Source organism: Ambystoma mexicanum, chromosome 3q (genome assembly GCF_040938575.1).
Source record: "Ambystoma mexicanum isolate Mex_15411 chromosome 3q, UKY_AmexF1_1, whole genome shotgun sequence".
Taxonomy (NCBI): Eukaryota; Metazoa; Chordata; class Amphibia; order Caudata; family Ambystomatidae; genus Ambystoma; species Ambystoma mexicanum.
Window position 1 is genome coordinate 1293286165 of NC_090926.1, and position 19208 is coordinate 1293305372.

At 47.8% G+C, this 19208-nt stretch overlaps 1 protein-coding gene across 5 annotated transcripts in view; it reads left to right on the forward strand.

Moving 5' to 3' along the window:
* Window positions 1-19208, forward strand: part of IL27RA (interleukin 27 receptor subunit alpha) — a 420655-nt gene that overhangs the window by 295994 nt on the left and 105453 nt on the right. For all 5 annotated transcript variants that reach the window (XM_069604392.1, XM_069604391.1, XM_069604388.1 and 2 more), the window contains 2 exons: window positions 2700-2770; window positions 3948-4146. In XM_069604392.1, the coding sequence (XP_069460493.1) occupies window positions 2700-2770; window positions 3948-4146 (270 nt within the window). The remainder of the gene's footprint in view (window positions 1-2699; window positions 2771-3947; window positions 4147-19208) is intronic.

Below are 19208 nucleotides of genomic sequence, written 5' to 3' on the forward strand. Positions count from 1 at the left end.
ATGCCAACGAGCTGTCAGTCAGCGGTCGTTGGTCTCCGTCGGAGTCCAGACTCCATATCAATCTGTTGGAGCTGAGGGCCGTCAGGCTAGCCCTGAAGGCTTTTTTGCTGACTGTGCGCGGGAAGAGTGTTCTGATTCTGACGGACAACACGGTGGCCATGCACAAACCTCAACAAAAAGGGGGGGGGGGGGGGGGGAAGGGTCACTTCCGCTGTGCAGGGAGGCGATGCAGCTCGAGTTCTGGGCCATCCAGCAGGAAGTTTCGATCTCGGCAGTTCATCTGGCCGGAGACAACGAGACGGCAGACGCTCTGAGCAGGCAGAGCACCATCTCTCATGAGTGGGAGCCTGCTCAGGAGATTCTCCTGGAGATCTTCGCCCTTTCGGGGACCCCTCAAGTGGATCTCTTTGCCTCCAGTGTCAACCGGAAGTGCGAAAGGTTTTGCTCGCGGGAATTTCCTCCAAAAGGAGCCTTAGGAGACGCGTTTGTGGTGGAGTGGTCCTTTCCACTGCTGTACGCGTTTCCTCCAGTCCCCGTCATCCCACAAGTGTTGCGGAGGTTACGAGATTCGGTTCCCAGATGATCCTCATTGCTCTGTCGTGGGCCCGGAGGACGTGGTACCCGGACCTTCTAGACTTGTCCATCTGCCCTCAATTTCGTCTTCCCTACCGAGACGATCTGCTCTCACGGGAGGGGGGTCAGGTTCTCCATCCAGAGGTCAGATCCCTCAATCTTCACGCTTGAGGTATAAGGATTGGGACCTCCCTGAAGACATGATGGAGGTGTTGCTCTCGGCCAGGCGGCCGGCAACAAATTCTCTGTACCGTTGCGGTTGGAGAAAGTTCTGCGACTGGTGCAGAGTTCAGAATGTGGATCCTTTTGAATGCAACATTCCCATGGTTTTGTCTTTTTTGCTTTCTTTGGCCCACAGGGGCTTGCAAGTGGGGACCATTAAAGGTTAACTGGCGTCGCTGTCCATATTTAAGCGCTCGTCTGAAGAGTGTTCCTATTTTAAGATTCCTTTACTTTCGCAGTTTTTGAAAGGGCTCACTAATGTGTTCCCTCCGTCACCTTTTTTGGTGCCAGGTTGGGATTTGAACCTTGTTCTTAAGTTTCTTATGGGTGCTCCGTTTGAGCCTTTACATTCTTGCCCTTTGAGGCTGTTGACTCTGAAAACTGCATTTTTGGCTGCGGTTACTTCCGCTCACAGAGTGAGTGAGTTACAGGCACTTTCAGTTAAGCCACCCTTCACTGTGTTTCACAAGGACAGGGTTGTCCTTAGAATTCGTCCTTCTTTTCTTCCGAAGGTGGTTTCGGATTTTCATTTGAGCCAGAAGGTGGTTCTTCCGGCGTTCTATCCTCCTCCACATCCTGGTAAGGAAGAGGAGAGGCTCCATAGGCTTGATCCTCAGAGAGCGTTGAGCTTTTATATTTCGCGCATGTCCCGGGTCAGAGTGGATGATCAGCTTTTCATTGGTTACGCTGGGAAGCGTTTGGGACAAGCTGTGACGAAATAGACTTTGTCTCGTTGGATTATTTTAGCTATCTCCGAGTGTTACCGCTTGGCGGGTAAGGACCCTCCGGCTGGCTTGCAGGCCCATTCTACCAGAGGAGTGGCTGCGTCTACTGCCCTGCAGAGGGGAGTTCCTATTCGTCACATCTGTGATGCAGCCACCTGGGCTTCAGTGCATACTTTTGTACGTCACTATTCCCTTGATTCCATCAGAGGGCAAGATCTGGCCTTTGGCAAGGCAGTTCTCTATTCCGCAATTTGATTGGGCATGCTAAATTTGTATTCTAAATTCTTTCCCACCTCCTTGCTTGGTACTGCTTTGGGAGTCTGTCATAGATATGGAATACGTCGGAGGACCCAATCCCCTCGAAGAACAAGTTACTTTCTTACCTGGTAACATTCTTTCAATGGGATGGTCCGACGAAGTATTCCATATCGTTCCCGCCCTGCCTTCCCCGCTGCAGAATTTCTTTTGCGATTGCAGCTTGCGTTCCGCAAGGCCTTGTGTGTCTGACTGGCAGAAAACTGGTGGCACACGTTCTGGGAAAAAACTATAACTGAGGCTATGGGCGTTGTGCGTCCTACTTATCACATCGGGTGACGTCGGCCGTCGGAGGAGGTCCTCGGCGACGGCGCATCGACGCAGGACGCAGACGCCAAAGATTTTCCGAAGCAGCACAGCTGTGGACATTACCTGTCATAGATATGGAATACGTCGTCGGACCATCCCATCAAAAGAACGTTACCAGGTAAGAAAGTAACTTGTTCGTTTCATGCGTATGTCATGCGTATGACGTTCTGGGTGCGGGAATGAAAATTCAGTGCACTGGTAGAAGATGCAGATTGTGTTTTCCGCATGCACTGAAATCGCTGCAACATTTGCAGTGCACGTTTGCTCTTACAAAGAGAGAAGTATTCTAGTATTTGTGTTCATTTTGCTGTCGTTTAAGATGTCATTTGGTAACCTATTTAATCTGGTTCCTTGACAAGAAGGGACTGGGGCAGCGATTCCTTTTTGCACTGTTTTTATTTCCTGATAATTAATTGTGCACTGTTTAATATTTTGCGTGAATTGATGTTATTGAATAAGGTTTAAAATTGAAACGAATTCACAAATAAATATGAGAAGGATTTGCATTGGTGGAAAGGCAGGCATGTAATGTCAATGTCTTACCTGTCGTTGCAGCTCCACTGGGGACGGTGGATGCGTGGCGATCTCTAGAAGGTGGAGGCTCCCGCCTGCTGGTGATGTGGAAGGTGAGGGGGGCTGAAGCTCAGGGTCCGCGCTAGTGCTGAGGGATGACCTTAGGATTTCCATGCTCTGTATTCACCCTACATGGTAGAGGTTTGAATCCTGCCAGGCCCGACTCAGCCCTTCATCCTTCTGACGTTCATAAATTGAGTGCTATAATAGTGCAATTAAAAGTGGAGGAAACCTGGCAATGAGTCGTGTATAAAAAGCTACAAACATGGGGCCTGTGAAGTCAACTGCACTCATTCTCTCTGTGATTTGCCTGAAAGCTATGATCTTGGGGTCTGTGAAGGCGACCTGCACTCATTCCCTCTGTGATTTGCCTGAAAGCTATGATCATGGGATCTATGAAGGCGACCTGCATTCATTCCCTCTGTGATTTGCCTGAAAGCTATGATCATGGGATCTGTGAAGGCGACCTGCACTCATTCCATCCGTGATTTGCCTGAAAGCTATGATCATGGGGTCTGTGAAGGCAACTGCACTCATTCCCTCCGTGATTTGCCTGAAAGCTATGATAATGGGGTCTGTGAAGACAACTGCACTTATTCCCTCTGTGATTTGCCTGAAAGCTATGATCATGGGGTCTGTGAAGGCAACGCTGCACTCATTCCCTCTGTGATTTGCCTGAAAGCTATGATCATGGGATCTGTGAAGGCGACCTGCACTCATCCCCTCCGTGATTTGCCTGAAAGCTACGAACATGGGGTCTGTGAAGGCAACTGCACTCATTCTCTCTGTGATTTGCCTTAAAGCTATGATCATGGGATCTGTGAAGGCGACCTGCACTCATTCTCTCTGTGATTTGCCTGAAAGCTATGATCATGGGATCTGTGAAGGCGACCTGCACTCATTCCCTCTGTGATTTGCCTGAAAGCTATGATCCTGGGGTCTGGAAAGGCAACCTGCACTCATTCCCTCCGTGATTTCCCTGAAAGCTGTGATCATGGGGCCTGTGAAGGCAACTGCACTCATTCTCTCTGTGAGATGCCTGAAAGCTATGAACATGGGGTCTGTGAAGTCACCCTGCACTCATCGTCTGTGATTTGCCTGTTTCTGCATGGTGTGTGCTGCCTCCATCTGTACTGCACTAGCTTTTTGTCTCCGGGAAGGATACACAGCTGACAGTAGTTGTCAACACCACGATTGTGGAATTTAGGTTTAATTGTTTCTTTCCTGCAGGCCCTGGACTCCAAATCTGCAAGGAGTTTCGACATCACCTACGCTGTGTCGTATCGGGAGCGTGGAGGCAGCAGGCGCGTCTTAAATTCTCTACCTTGCTGTAACATCAGCCTCCCTGGCACTGTGGATGACATCAGTGTGTCGGCAAACAATTCATTGGGTGTGACGAAGCCGTGCAACCTCAGCCTGAGCATGCCAGGTACTAAAGAAATGCAGCGTAAGAGCAAGGCCCCTGAAGATAGGGGCCCTTACTGTAGGGTCCATTAGACAGATGCGCTCCTGCCATTCGATTGGATTCTAGTGCCAATACCATGTGTGTAGAATTGTTCCAGGTTTAGACATGAATGATGGTCAAGGTTGCAATTTACGGTCCAGGAGTTCATTTAAATGGTGGTTATCAGTGCAAGAGATAAGAATAGTGACGATTACGCTTAGCGTTTCGCTGAGACAACATGGGTTGTGCTCCTTATATCTGCTTAGCCAGTGAAAGCAAACCAGAAGTCACTCTACACTGCTCGTCTAAGCCAGCTGATTCTGGAATTCCAATGCATAGCATCTACACTATAACTACACTGTTGGGGTCAGGACGATCTCCAGTACTGAGAAACCTAGGAATGTGCTGTGCATTTGTAGGGTGCTTTTGATTTACGAAGGCTGAGGCTGTGCTATTCCTTTGTAGGCCGCTTTTGATCTGAGCAGGCTGTCCTGTTCATTTGTAGGGTGCCTTTAATCAGTGCAGGCTGGGGCTGTGCATTTGTAGGGTGCTTTTGATCTAAGCGGGCTGGGGCTTTGCTGTGCCAATGTAGGGTGCTTTTGATCTGAACAGGCTGGGGCTGTGCTGCCAATTTGTAGGGTGCTTTTGATCTTATCAAAGCAGGCAGTGCCAGGGCTATACATTTCTAGGGCGATTTTGATCAAAGCTGGCTGGTGCTGTGCATTTGTATGGTGCTTTTGATCTAAGCAGGCTGGTGCTGTGCATGTGTAGGGTGCTTTTGATCTAAACAGGCTGGTGCTGTGCATTAATAGGGTGCTTTTGATCTGAGCAGGATGGGGCTGTGCTGTCCATTTGTAGGGTGCTTTTGGTCTGATCTGAGCAGGATGGGGCAGGGCTATACATTTCTAGGGTGCTTTTGATCTAAGCAGGCTGGTGCTGTGCATTAGTAGGGTGCTTTTGATCTAAGCAGGCTGGTGCTGTGCATTAGTAGGGTGCTTTTCATCTGAACAGGCTGGTGCTGTGCATTAATAGGGTGCTTTTGATCTGAGCAGGATGGGGCTGTGCTGTCCATTTGTAGGGTGCTTTTGGTCTGATCTGAGCAGGATGGGGCAGGGCTGTACATTTCTAGGGTGCTTTTGATCTAAGCAGGCTGGTGCTGTGCATTAGTAGGGTGCTTTTGATCTAAGCAGGCTGGTGCTGTGCATTAGTAGGGTGCTTTTCATCTGAGCAGGATGGGGCTGTGCATTAGTAGGATGCCTTTCATCTGAGCAGGATGGGGCTGTGCAGTGCATTTGTAGCATGCTACAATATTTTGTTACACTCAAGTCTCAAAGCCAACTCCAAAGAGGTGGTGTGCATTACAGTGATGCAAACTCGCTTACGGGGAAGATCCAGTCCAGTGTAATTTTGTGTCAGAGTTCCAGATCCACTGATGCTTTGCCTGAAAGACCAAGCGGGACTGTCACCACGATATCATCGCTGGCTGACAGGACGGCGGCCTGTGAGGGTTGTGGGAAGGTCCTCACTTGCAGCAATGCATCGGGAAGCTTCCTCAGACCGTTGATGAAGTACTCAATGGCTGGCGACCATCTGTCTTGTAAGCTGCTTGCTCTCTTCTTAACGAACGCAAGATCGCATGACAAGGTTGTTTGTTTATTTGTAGGGCGCCAGAAAACCCCTGGGTAGCTGGGCGCACAGAATAACAAGAATGCTTAGAACTTGGTTACAGGTTGCATAGTACAGGTTGTTGGTAACATAAATTGTATACAGTAATTACATTATGTGCATTCTTTACATGTAAGGGTGGAAAGGTAACAAATTATATACAGTAAATACATTATATAAATTTTACCTGTAAGAGTGGAGGGGTACGTGTGTCATCAGATCACAATGCTCAGGGTCACTGGTTTCAGAGGTCGTTGCATCGAAGCCAGGTGCGGGTATGGTGACTGAAGCTGTTGTAGGGCTGGTCCCTTCTTAGTTCAACTGGTAGGGCGTTCCAGTACTGGGCTGCTTGCACAGGGAAGCTATTACCTCCTGTCTTTTTTTTTTGTCGGAATCTAGGGGTTTGAAGGCAGAAGGAGTTGGCTGTTCTGGTTGGTCGTGTAGAGGTTTTTCTTATTATTCTATCCCTAAGGTATGGGGGGGGTGCATTGTTCGAACATTTGAATGTTAGTGTGACAATTTTGAAGGTGATCCCATCGCTATTTTTTAGCCGGTTGTATTTTCTCTGCACATTCGAGATATGCTTTCTAGCTGGGAGGTTCAGGGCCGTTCTGAGCGCGTTGTTTTGTAGGGTTTGAAGTTTATTGATGATGTATTTATTTGTGCCTGCATAAAGTGCATTGCAGTAAACCAGTTTTGAGAGGATTAGTGCATTGGCTAGGATAATGCAGCTAGCTGGGGAGAGGAAGGGTCTGCATGCTTTAATGAGTTTACCGGTATAGGCTGTGGATGAGGCCAGGGAGTTCACTTGTTTCCTTAGGGACAAAGTGGAGTCCAAATAGAAACCGAGGGTTTTCACCTCTTTGGCGACGGTGATTATATTGCCATCGATATTGAAGGAGCTGTAATTGGAATGAAGTTTTTTTAGGTTGTTGGGTGAGCCTAGAATGAGGATCTCTGTTTTTTCGTCATTCAGGCAGAGGCCATGGGTTGCCATCCATACCTGGATGAGGGTGTAAATTGTTTACTAAAGCCGTATACGTAGTGAAATTGCCCGAAAGGGGGATGAGGATCTGGGTGTCGTCTGCATAATTTGTGTAGGTGACACCCAGTCTGTCCAATTTGTCGAATAGAGGTTTAGTAAATATATTGTACATCGTTGGCGAGACACAGGAGCCCTGTGGGACTCCACATGTTGTCTGGATAGGGTCTGCAGAGTCTAAGGTGGAGAAGACTCACATGCTTCTGTTGTCGAGAAAGGATTGGATCCAGGCTATGACTTCACTTGAGAAGTGGGCGGGTGACGCTAGATGTTTGCAGAGTACTGCGTGGTCCACTAGGTCAGAAGCCGCCGACAGATCAAGGAGGAGTAGCATAGCTGTGTTTCCTTTGTCGTGGAGCTCGTCAATTTGCTAAGGCCAGGCGGTCAGGGGAAGCAGCATACACATGCTAAAGCCAGGCTGTCAGGGGGAAGTACCATACACATGCTAAGGCCAGGCGGTCAGGGATGTACCATACACATGCTAACATCAGGCCGTCAGGGAAGTACCTTACACATGCCAAGGTCAGGCTGTCAGGTACGTACCATACACATCAAGCCCGGACGTCAGAGACATACCATACACATGCCAAAGCGATATAACATATGTATGCTTCCCCTGACAGCCTGGCTTTAGTATGTGTATGCTGCTTCCCCTGACAGCCTGGCTTTAGCATGTGTAAGGTATTTCCCTGACAGCCTGGCTTTAGCATGTGTATGCTCCTTCCCCTGACAGCCTGGCTTTAGCATGTGTGTGCTGCTTCCCCTGACAGCCTGGCTTTAGCATGTGTGTGCTGCTTCCCCTGACAGCCTGGCTTTTTGCTGCTTCCCCTGACAGCCTGGAATATTTCTGTTTGAATGTAGAATGAAAGCTCTAGAGTGTGGAAGGAATGTCCAGTGGAAGATGGAGGCTGAAGGGGAAGCAGCTGTTTGCAACCAGCATTTTACTCTGTTGCTTTTTTTATAATAAAGTTAACAGCATTACCTTCAAGAAGAGTGTCCTCAGCTTAATTTCATTTGCTACGAGCTGTCTAGCATGCCGGCTGTGGATTTCCCAGGCAGACCGATTAAACCCGGCGTGACAGCTGTGGGCCTTCGGAGGACGCGCCCTTAGCTGACTAGTGCTGTGCTTTGGTCTTGGTTGGTGTGTGCTTCTGGAGTTCACTTGACCTGCCGGAGCAGCCCCCGACGTGGATGTGAGTCGTGGGTGCTGACACGGCAAAGGTGGAGTTCTGTGGAGCTAGGAGCAGTCTGGTGCAGAGGATTTGGGACTGCTGCACGTGGAAAATGCCTTCGGCCTGCGATGCTGACTCTCACTAGGCGTAGCTCCCTCATTGCGCGTTCTGCATGGGATGCGTTGAGTTGATTAGCAACGGACACCAGTCCGCAATGTCTGCTTGCGCAAGACTCATCTTTACCCGGTTGAGTTTTGCCTGGCATGCATTGCCTGGCAACAGGGACGCCAGGACTAAGAGTGTAGAAGCTCTGAAACTCTGGTGCTGGATGTAGAGCAGCTTGGCGATTCAAGGGGTGAATAGGAAAACAAGCCTTTCCTGGAGGTCAGTGTTTTCTTGGCTTGTGTCTGGGTAAGGGTTTTGGCGATTTCGTGCCTGAGATTCTGTCCAATCTTCCCTGGAGGTGGAGAAGCTTGTGGAGGTCAGTGTTTCCTTGGCCCCTGGTTTGGGAAGGATTTAGTGGCTTCAAGCCCAGGACCCCCGTGCTAATTGCCTAGCATTGGGGGCATTCTGCACATAAATAACTCCCTGCAACTATGTCCGACATAGCAGGCCCTGCCATTTTTCTGTCCCAATGTGGTGAACCAACCATAAGATGGAAGGTCTCGAAGAAAGACTTCCTCAAGTTCATACTTGCCGTATATGTCTCTAATTACTCCATTGAAAGGAAGGACGCCCCCTTCTGTATTGCCGTCTTGGTCATGGTGGATAGGCGGTTTTACGTAGACTCCCTATTCCCACGGCAGTGGATGGTGCTTCTCCTAATACTTTTGAGTTAGGTCTCGCCAAACTGGAAAAGCATTTTGAGGTTAAGGAAAACAAAATGTTGACCCGTTACCAGTTTGCAACGAGGGAGCAGAAGACTGGAAGAGCATAGAGCAATTTGTAACTGTTCTGAGAGGGTTGGCCATAAAGTGTCAATTTGCTCCATGCGGCCAGGATGAGCACCCAATGGACCAGCTCGTGAGTAAGTGTGCTGATAAGCTAAGTGAGTAGCTTCAGAGGGTGAAGTATCCTCATCTCGACAGGGCGATAGAGATTGTCAAGCAAGTTGAACACATCTCCTCATGCATTAAAGAACATGCATTAAAGAACGGTGTAAGAATGGTGGCAAGCATGCTGATGGCTCATCACATGTGAATGGCATTGGTCAGAGGGGCAAAGCTAAATTGGTTGAACGCTTGGTTGAAAGATGCTTGCAATGAGAAGGACGCTGATGTGGAACTAAGGGACAAGGACAGGAGTCGCATGACATCTATCTCTCTTTGGCGAGATGTGCATCCTCGCCATAAGTGGAGCTCTTCCGGTCCCTCCAGTTGACCAGTGAGACGTTGCTACCGGTGCGAAAGCACACAGCATCTGGCCATGAACAGAGTGTCCTGTGTTTTTGTTGAATGCAGATTGTGTGGAAGGAGACGTCACTTGGCTAAGGGCTGTAGATTTTCGGGGTCTCGCTCTGGGACTGTGAGTGAGAATGCCGTGGATGGGTGCGATTTGGAGGTGTATGATGGTTTGGAAGTTATCCAGGTTGTCAGTGCCATATGTGAGGTGAGGATGGAAAAACCGAATCCCTCTATTCAGGTAAATGGAGTGGGGTTGGAGATGCAGATTGACAGTGGGGCTGACTACACCCTGATAAGCAGGGAATGGTGGGAAAGGGATCTGGCATTCTGTACATTGAAGGAAGCCAGAGGTAGAACTAACGCTTATAGTGATAACCCCATTGTGTCCATAGGGGAGTTGCAGGCCACTCTGATGTTTAAGGGAAGGAGTACAGCGAGTCATGTGTTAGTCACCAATGTTGTCGGAAATCTGCTCTTGTGGAGCTACCAAGTGGCATTTGGGATTAAACTCGGTCCCAACGCAGTTGAACAGGTTTATACTGGCGAAAGCAGTGATGTCTGCCATCGGAGCATTGGACGGTGATGGAGTGGTTAGGTGGGCATCCAGTGTGTGTGAAAAGTGTTTTTGTTGTCTCTGAGGGTTCATTCGCAGGATCAGGTTGACAGGAGATGCATGCAGTTCCTTCTGTAGCCACACTCGGGCCTCTGCCCATATCACTCCAGAATGAGGTGGAGGTGGAATTCAGGAGGTTACTCGAGGATGTTGTGATGGAACCTGCAGAGGCTTCAGAATGGGTGAGCACTATTGTTGTGGCGAGAAAGGGCAACGGGTCTAACAGGTTGTGCATCGACCTCCGGGAGGTCAACAAGAATGTGGTGACAGAAAGATGGTATCCAGCGATAATATTGCTGGAAATAATAAAGAAAGAATTTACAAAGATGACAAAATATTGCAAGAAATAAAAGAGTGGGTAAAAAAGACCTAAAAACAGAAAAAAATATTGACATAAAAAAAAGAAAATGTAAGGATGGGGTGGATTTTAGGTGTAAAAAACATTTAGGTTAAAATTGGGATAAACGGGAAGGGGAGACGAGTAGAGTTTAGGAGGGTTAAGGGGGGCTCTGCGCCACCCAAATGCCAAAAATAGGTATTTTTACAATGTGCATTGTAAAGGGCATTTCAATATTTTTCATGCAATATTTATTACACTTTGTAATTGTACGTCACGGTTATTTCCGCAATAAAATCACAGTGAACTAGAAAGATTGATGAGATGATCTCAGACTTAGCTAGTTCACGGATTAGCTCTTTGTTGGATTTGAGGTTGGCGTACCATCAGATCGTATGCACCCAGACACCTTTGACATACTAACCTTTATCACACATAGTGACATTTAGGTGTCAGAATGCCATTCGGTTTGGTGTCTGCAGCCAGTGTCTTCCAGAGAATAATGCACACTGTCCTTGGTGATGTGAAAGGGCTGAAGGTTTACCAAGCGGCCTTTTTGGTGTGGGACTTTGACCGGAATGGGCATAATTTGAGGTTAGATTAGTACTGCAGAGACTAGGAGATGGTGGTTTAACTTTGACATTGGACATTGGACATTTGGGAAGTCCTCAGTGGATTGCCTAGGATAGCACATACCGGGTGAGCGGGCAGAAGGCCCAAGCTTAGCACCGTCAAGGAAATTGCTGGAATGCCAACCCCCCCCCAAACCATACCAGGTCAGAGGTCGCCTCATTTTTTTGGGATTCATTGAATACTATTCCAAGTTTGTGAGGGCTCTCGCGAATAAGACGGTGGCTTTAAGCAGGTTAACTAGGAGAGGAGTCAAATTTGAATGGTGTGCTGGCTGTTAGGCATTTGGGATTGTCATGCAGGATATTTTATCTTCCAAACAAAATCAATCTCCCACACCGTACTAATGTATCAGTAGATTGCTACTTTGAAATTTGTATCACACACAGTGATACAAAGTCACACTTTTTTTTTATTATTGCAATACAAATTTTTATACATAATGTGACAAACACCTGTAGCACATAATTCAATTGAATATGGATCTCAGCATGTTTCAATCTCCTCAGTCAGAACTCAAATTCCTACTCATACATAGAACCTGGTGGACTCATCGCAATCACGAAACATATCACAGTAGACATATGTGAAAAGCGGCTTTAATGTGCAAATGACGCAATGTAGTGCAAAGAAAGTTCCAATATGTGCAAAACGGTGACTGTATATGCTCCAGTCTGGCTGCATTGGTTAGCACTGGAATCATGCCATAATATCACCCCCATTTGTGCGCCCCCACAGTGGCTGCGACTTTGGGGGCACACAAAATACTGACTCTCCTTACTGCCCCCAAGCAGAGCAGGGGTTGTGGGGGTGTCCTCCGCTCTGCTTGGGGGCAGTAACGGGAGTAAAGGGTTGCGGGGGAAAAGAAAGCTAAAAAATAAAAAAGACATTTGAAAAATAAATTACAAAAAATATTTGTAGTTGGCCTACTTGAGTTTCGGCTTTCGGGCTTGGTTATTTTACAGTGGGCCCAGCCTTCATCAGGGCCACAAAATACTTGGATGTACTTGGTGACATTTTATCTTCACCTGTGTTGCAGTGGTTCAGAGAGAGTTGGAAGACGGTTGTTTACACCAATGCCTCTGAGTTTGCTTTGGGAGCGTTGCTCACGCAGGAGTTGGGCATGTCGCAGTACCCAAAAGCGCTTGCCTCTCGCATGCTAAAGGATGTTGAGGGTCGCTATGATGTTATAGAGCAGGAAGCACTTGCTGAGATCTGGGCTGTCTTTAAGTTCAGAGTGTATTTGTTTTGTAGGCATTTTGTGAACTGAACACAATTTGTTGGCTTCCCATTTTCAACAGCAACTGCTTGGATGAAGTGTCGAGGAGGATATCGAGATGGACCATGAGGCTTGAGGGCTCAGATTTGATGGTTGAAGAACATGTATGTGGTAGTGAAAATGTGGTTGCTGATGCCCTCTCTAGAAACCCAGTCAGTGACAAGATTGGTGTTGAGACCATGATGGAAGATGATGCCAGGGACATTTGTGTGGTTGATGACATCTTACCGGAAAGTGATTGGCCATCAATGTGTCTAGAGGATGAGGAGTTCCAGTTTAAGAGGCTGATCGAAGACAAGTGGAGGGGTGCGAATCTTGATGCCTACGGGAGGGTGAAGGATGAGCTAAGTTGGGAAGGAGAGTGAGTTTTTTGCAGACAGAGACTTTTGGTTCTGTGAGGAGTGAGGGAGACCATTTTTGAGTTGGGTCATAGAGGCAACATGGGGATTTGCAGGACAAAATCCATTAGTAGGGCAGGTTTTGGTGGCTGTCCATGGACGTTTTCATGAGATGTGTGTCAAGGATTGTGAGGCATGTTGTAGCAGTGACAAGGTGTTGGAAGCACGGGTACCACCCATGGTTGTTGCACAGGTGCCTACGCTGCCGTGGGGGTACCATTCCAATTGATCTGTTGGGGCCATTGAGTGTGGCTGGCTCAAGGGACAGCTACATAGTGGTTGTGATGAATCTGCTTTCAAAATGGCCCGAGGCGGGGTGGTCATCAAAGATGTCACTCTGTGAATATTATTACGTTTTTAGAAACTTTGTTTTGGAGGAACAGTTTGTCCTTGCAAATTGTTAAAGACGATGGATCATAGTTTACTTCTTGGGGGTTCAAAGAGTGGCTCCAGGAGAGGCGTGTGAAGCACAAAAGGACCGTGTTCACCCACAAAGCAATGGTTGTATGGAAAACTTTAGCCACACCCTCATGGCTGGAGTCTGGTTGTACAGAAGAACATGGACTGGCAACAGGATTTGTTGTTGAGGGTGTTCCAATGGAGAGTGATGCCCCACCGGACTACGGGTGTTGCGCCCTTCAAGGTTATGAAGGCCGCAAGCCTAGCACACAGCAGGGCCCAGGTTGGTTGGTTTGCACAAGAATGGTGGATATGAACGTCAGCAGTGTTGGGGAGAGGGTGTGGGATTGTGGTCTAGCCTCCAAGTGCCATGTGTAGTCCGGCATGGTTGCAAGTTGGAGGAGATGACGGCAGGTGATCAAGTCAAGGTGAAGCTGCCCATAAAAGGGAGGAAGTTTGCCTCAAAGTATTCTGACCTCAGAACTGTTGAGAGGAATTGCAGGAATGGTGTTCGGTTGAGAGGTGGTGATGTGTAGAACAAGAGAAAAGTGGTCAATGTGGATTAGCTTGGCTTCCAAGATGGATTAGTTTCCATGTGCTCGGTTTGACTATGGTTACTTTCGGACCCCTTTGCCAGCTCGTTCATAGTTGTTATATCACATTTACTTTGAACGTTTAATTGCCCACGTTTTTCTTTGTCCCTTCCTTCCTTTTCCCCACCCTGTCGTGTTCCACCATGCATGTGTTCTTTTGCCACCCAAGGAAGGGAGGTGTGTTCTATTGCTATAGCATGCGTATGCTGCTTCCCCCGACAGCCTGTAATGTTGCTCTTTGAATGTAGAATGAAAGCTCTAGAGTGTGGAAGGAATGTCCATTGGAAGAGAGAGGCTGAAGGGGAAGGAGTAGTTTGCAGCCGGCATTGCACTTGTTACTTTTTTATAAGAGGTGAACAGTATTCCCTTCCAGGAGAGTGTCCTCAGCTTCATTTCAAATGTGTGTTAACTGGGAAGTAAGATGGAGGTCATGGGGTTTTACCAGCTCCATGATGAAACTCCTGGTGGTGGCATTAGAGGTGTTCCCAGAGCCACCCCCATCCTCCTTTAGATGGCCCCAAGTACAAGCCCACCACAGACCACTCTGAGGGAAATATGCTTTGAGAGAGGTGAACGCAACGCATCCCTTTGGCTTGGGGATTGCTCTCCTCTCGAAAAGGGCAACAATCCAGACAAAGTTGGTTTTAAAACCCATGTTTAGGACAAAGAGGGGTTTTCCTGAAGAGATCCAATTCCGATCTGGCATGGCGTGCACACCAATACCAGGAATAAACCTGTCGGCAGCATGAAAAGAAACACTGCGCAGGCGCTCGTCTAGAGTGCACAGATGCGGAGCGCTTGTGAACTGGCACTTGTGCAGACAGGACGGTAGAATCGGATCATCTGGCCCTCTTTTTGGCATAACTGTTCCCAACATGGCGTGCAAGGCTTTCATGACCTTGGGCTGCTGGTTCCAGGCAAAGGACCAACCTGGTTAACTAGCGGTGCGCCCCATCTGTGGATAAAGATGTTCATCGTAACCATTAGGCTATTGCCTAACACGAGAGGCGAAACCAACGGGGAAACAGACCCACACATCCTGTTATTCATTGTCATTGTCACAACCACTCAGTGAGCACCTGTATAAATCGAGGTGACCGCAAATCCTGTTAGCCAAGCTAGAAGGTCCAAGCAGTAGCAAGGAGAGGGAGAAGGGGGGTGACCCTAAGAAGTTAACCAGAGCTGTCGAGAGGGCAAGTTGAGAAATCGTGCTAGATTAGGAGGCCTGCTGAGCACTTTGACTCAATGACTGGCCCAAGGGCCAAATCTGAAAGAAGCATTTAGAGTAAAGTCAACTCGGGTTCCAGCACAGACTATGGTGACTTTTGTGAGACCACTAGCCTGACTAGAGGAGTCTTGCACATCTTATTTATTTATTGTGCATTTAGTCATATTCTGACTTTTTGCACATCTTCAAACCCAGATACGGAGGTAAGAAATTCTACTAGAAAGTATCTAGTAGTGTAGGGTACATGCCAGCACCAGCTCAGCAGAAACTCCTAGGGCAAGCTCCGTCGGAAACGCAGCTTCTCAGGTAGCAGAAAGAGGATGTTTCCTCGTTCTACAGTTCAGGAAAACAAAACTGATTGAAGCCAAGAGGAGAACAAGCAATTCCCTGTGCCAAGTCAAGTCCACAGCGAAGACAAGAGGTGAATCATTAGAGATGGCTGGGACATGGACTCCCTTTGACTTGGAGTGTCTTGCGATATGCTGTGCTGAGCGAACACGCAGCAGTGTTGCATTAGCAGGGCCTTGCTCGAGAAGCAGTCGTTCCTCAGATGCACGAGCAGGGCCTTGCTCGAGAAGCAACCATTTGTCTGTTGCATTAGCAGGGCCTTGCTCGAGAAGCAGTCGTTCCTCAAATGCATGAGCAGGGCATTGCTCGAGAAGCAGCCATTCCACTGTTGCATTAGCAGGGCCTTGCTCGAGAAGCAGTCGTTCCTCAGATGCACGAGCAGGGCCTTGCTCGAGAAGCAACCATTCCTCTGTTCCATTAGCAGGGCCTTGCTCGAGAAGCAGTCGTTCCTCAAATGCATGAGCAGGGCATTGCTCGAGAAGCAACCATTCCACTGTTGCATTAGCAGGGCCTTGCTCGAGAAGCAGTCGTTCCTCAAATGCATGAGCAGGGCATTGCTCGAGAAGCAACCATTCCACTGTTGCATTAGCAGGGCCTTGCTCGAGAAGCAGCCATTCCACTGTTGCATTAGCAGGGCCTTGCTCGAGAAGCAACCATTCCACTGTTGCATTAGCAGGGCCTTGCTCGAGAAGCAGTCGTTCCTCAAATGCATGAGCAGGGCATTGCTCGAGAAGCAACCATTCCACTGTTGCATTAGCAGGGCCTTGCTCGAGAAGCAGTCGTTCCTCAAATGCATGAGCAGGGCATTGCTCGAGAAGGAACCATTCCTTTTGTTGCATTAGCAGGGCCTTTCTCGAGAAGCAGTCGTTCCTCAAATGCATGAGCAGGGCATTGCTCGAGAAGTAACCATTCCACTGTTGCATTAGCAGGGCCTTGCTCGAGAAGCAGTCGTTCCTCAGATGCACGAGCAGGGCCTTGCTCGAGAAGCAACCATTCCTCTGTTGCATTAGCAGGAGCTTTCTCGAGAAGCAGTCGTTCCTCAAATGCATGAGCAGGGTATTGCTCGAGAAGGAACCATTCCTCTGTTGCATTAGCAGGGCCTTGCTCGAGAAGCAGTCGTTCCTCAAATGCATGAGCAGGGTATTGCTCGAGAAGGAACCATTCCTCTGTTGGATGAGCAAGAGCTTGCTAGAGAAGCAGGTGGTGCAGTTGTTTTTTTCAAAATAATCTTGCAGGAAGTTCATTTCGTTCTAAGGCAATTGTGGTAAAGTACATCAGAGGGTTTGTCACTGCACTAATCTTGTGAATGACGAGGAGTGCTGTAGGCAGTGCTGTATGCTAGAGTATGTATGGGAGGCAGCTTGTGTCTCATGAGCTACAAACCTTTTAAAGGTTCTCTTAGTAAGAATGGTGGCTCAAGTGGCTGCATACATCTTCCACATACAAGGTTGTGGGTCTCGCAGTATGCCGAGGAAGGGTACTACATTAAATGGGGTACTTTTAAAATGTGGAAGAGATTTGCAATATGGTGCACATCATAATCACTAAACCCAATAGAATGTTCTCCAGCTAACATTCTACACTACATGCTCAACTTACCATCTGGTGGCCCTATCGGTTTACACCACTTCACAGAACAAAGTGTCCTGGTGGAAAGTCCCTGTCATTATGGCATTCATGGAAGGGGTAAAGAGGCTGTACCCCCCAATTTCCAACCCTCCTCCGGGTTAGGATCTCAAAGTTTTGTTCTCCAAGCACATGGGACCACCCTTTGAGCCAATGCACAAGGCCAGCCTAAAGCATCTTATCTATAAAACTGCATTCCTGGTTGCTATCATCTCCATAAAACGAGTCAGTGAGCTACAGGCTTTATCCGTACCAGACCCCTTTTTCATTATACACAAGGACAAGGTTTCCCTCTGAAATTAATTTAGGTGAGAATCTAGGATGTGTTGAAAGTTCCATGTAAACCAATCCATAGAACTTCCCACCTCTTTCAAAATCCATCAAACTCGGCAGAAAGAAGCCTCATACACTTGATGTATGAAGGGCGGTCGTGTACTATGTGACCAAAACTAAACCCCTAAGGAAAACAGACCAACTCTTTATTTCCATAACACCTGGAAGAGAAGGTGATCAAAGAACACCATCTCCAGATGGATAGTCCAGTGCATACAGCTCTGCTATTCCCTATCCAAGAAATTCTTACCTTTCACCCCTAGGGCTCACTCTACCAGAGGTACAGGAGCTACCTTAGCTTTCATTTCAAACGTCCCTCTAGACGACATATTCAAGGCTGCTACATGGAGTTCCATCCATACATTCACACCGCATTACTGCATTGACACACACTCTAAAGCAGATTCCCAGGTGGGACATGCAGTCCTAAAACATCTCTTTGCTGCTGTACCTTCTAACTTCCCACCTCTTTCTCCAGATACTGCTCGCTAATCTATGCAGAGAATGTGATCTAAGCAGATCCACAAGGGATACATTACTCACCGTAATCTTATTTCTGGTGCTTGTATCTGCTTAGATTCACATGCGTTCATCCTTCCTCCCCTACTGGAGTAGAAGGCGCATGGATGTTTTTTGGGTTATCACTGTTTCTGCTTTATCACATCTGTACTTAAGCTACATTTCATGCAACCTCATGTGAAAAACAAACAATCTGAGGGATCTCGACGTGTGAAGGACTATGGGTACAGTAGACGTCGCTCTAGGGATTACTAAACACACCCTGTCGACGTCCGTTTTCGAGTTTCGAAAACATCTTGTAATACTCTGCGACTTCCACTAGATGTCAGACTATGCAATGCATGTTATTCTAAGCAGATACAAGCACCAGAAATAAAATTATGGTGAGTAATTTATCCCATATAGTGCATTGTACACCCAAGCAGGAAAGAAAACTGGGGAGCATCATGTAAACAAAAAAATTCTTCAAAAGATGGCGGGAGGAGAAATGATTTTGAGTAGCACGCAGAAGCTGTGGAAGAGCATTCCACACTTGGCTGTGACCATAGAGAAGCACGACCCCCTACCCAACTCATGGGAGAGCCGAACATGTGGAACTTGAATAATGAGCAAGTCTTGCAAGCACAGGGGAGGATTAGGCACATAAGGGCAGAATTCATGCTGTAAGTATTCCGGCCCTGTGCCGTAGAAAGCACAATGGACTATACAGAGGGCATTGAACCAAACTGGAAGCCAGTGCAGTAATCTCAACATAGTGGAAAGATGCGTTCGTAAAGAAGACTGAGTTACCAGACTAGCTGCAGCATTTTTCAAGAGCTGCAGGCGGCGCACAAGGTAAAAATGCTGTGCTAAGACAAGCAAACCTACTGCAGGAGCATGCAACTTCACAGGGAGGAATGACAGCACCTTGCGTAGAATCCTAACCTTATAGTGCCCAGACCGGCATACAGAGGTGATTTGTGCCTCAAAAGACAGATAAAAAGCCAGCTTTACATCTAGGTCTTTGACAGATGCCCCTGAAGTGGGAAACTGGCCCAACGAGGGTAGCCAAAAAGATGTAGACCATAGTGAAAGAGCAAAAGGGGGACCCACTGCCAGAACCTATATCTTGTCCCCATTCATCCTCAGCCAGTGTTCGCTCATCCAACGACCCACGACCACCAAGCATCTTTGCAGCTGAGACGCAGGCCTAGAACCAGACCTGTTGAGCCGAAAGATTATCTAAATGTCATCAGCTTGTGTGTAGCAACGGAGGATGTGAGAGTGGATGAGCACAACCAGCAGCTGGATGTATATGTCGAATAGAATAGGGAATAAGGCAGACCCCCGAGGGACACCAAAATGCAGAGGAAGAGGAGAACAATGAAAAGTCGGAAGCTAGAGTGATTGGGCGCGGTCAGATAGACCTCAACACATTAAATACGTTATCACAAATATCAATTAATTCTTGTAAAATGTACTG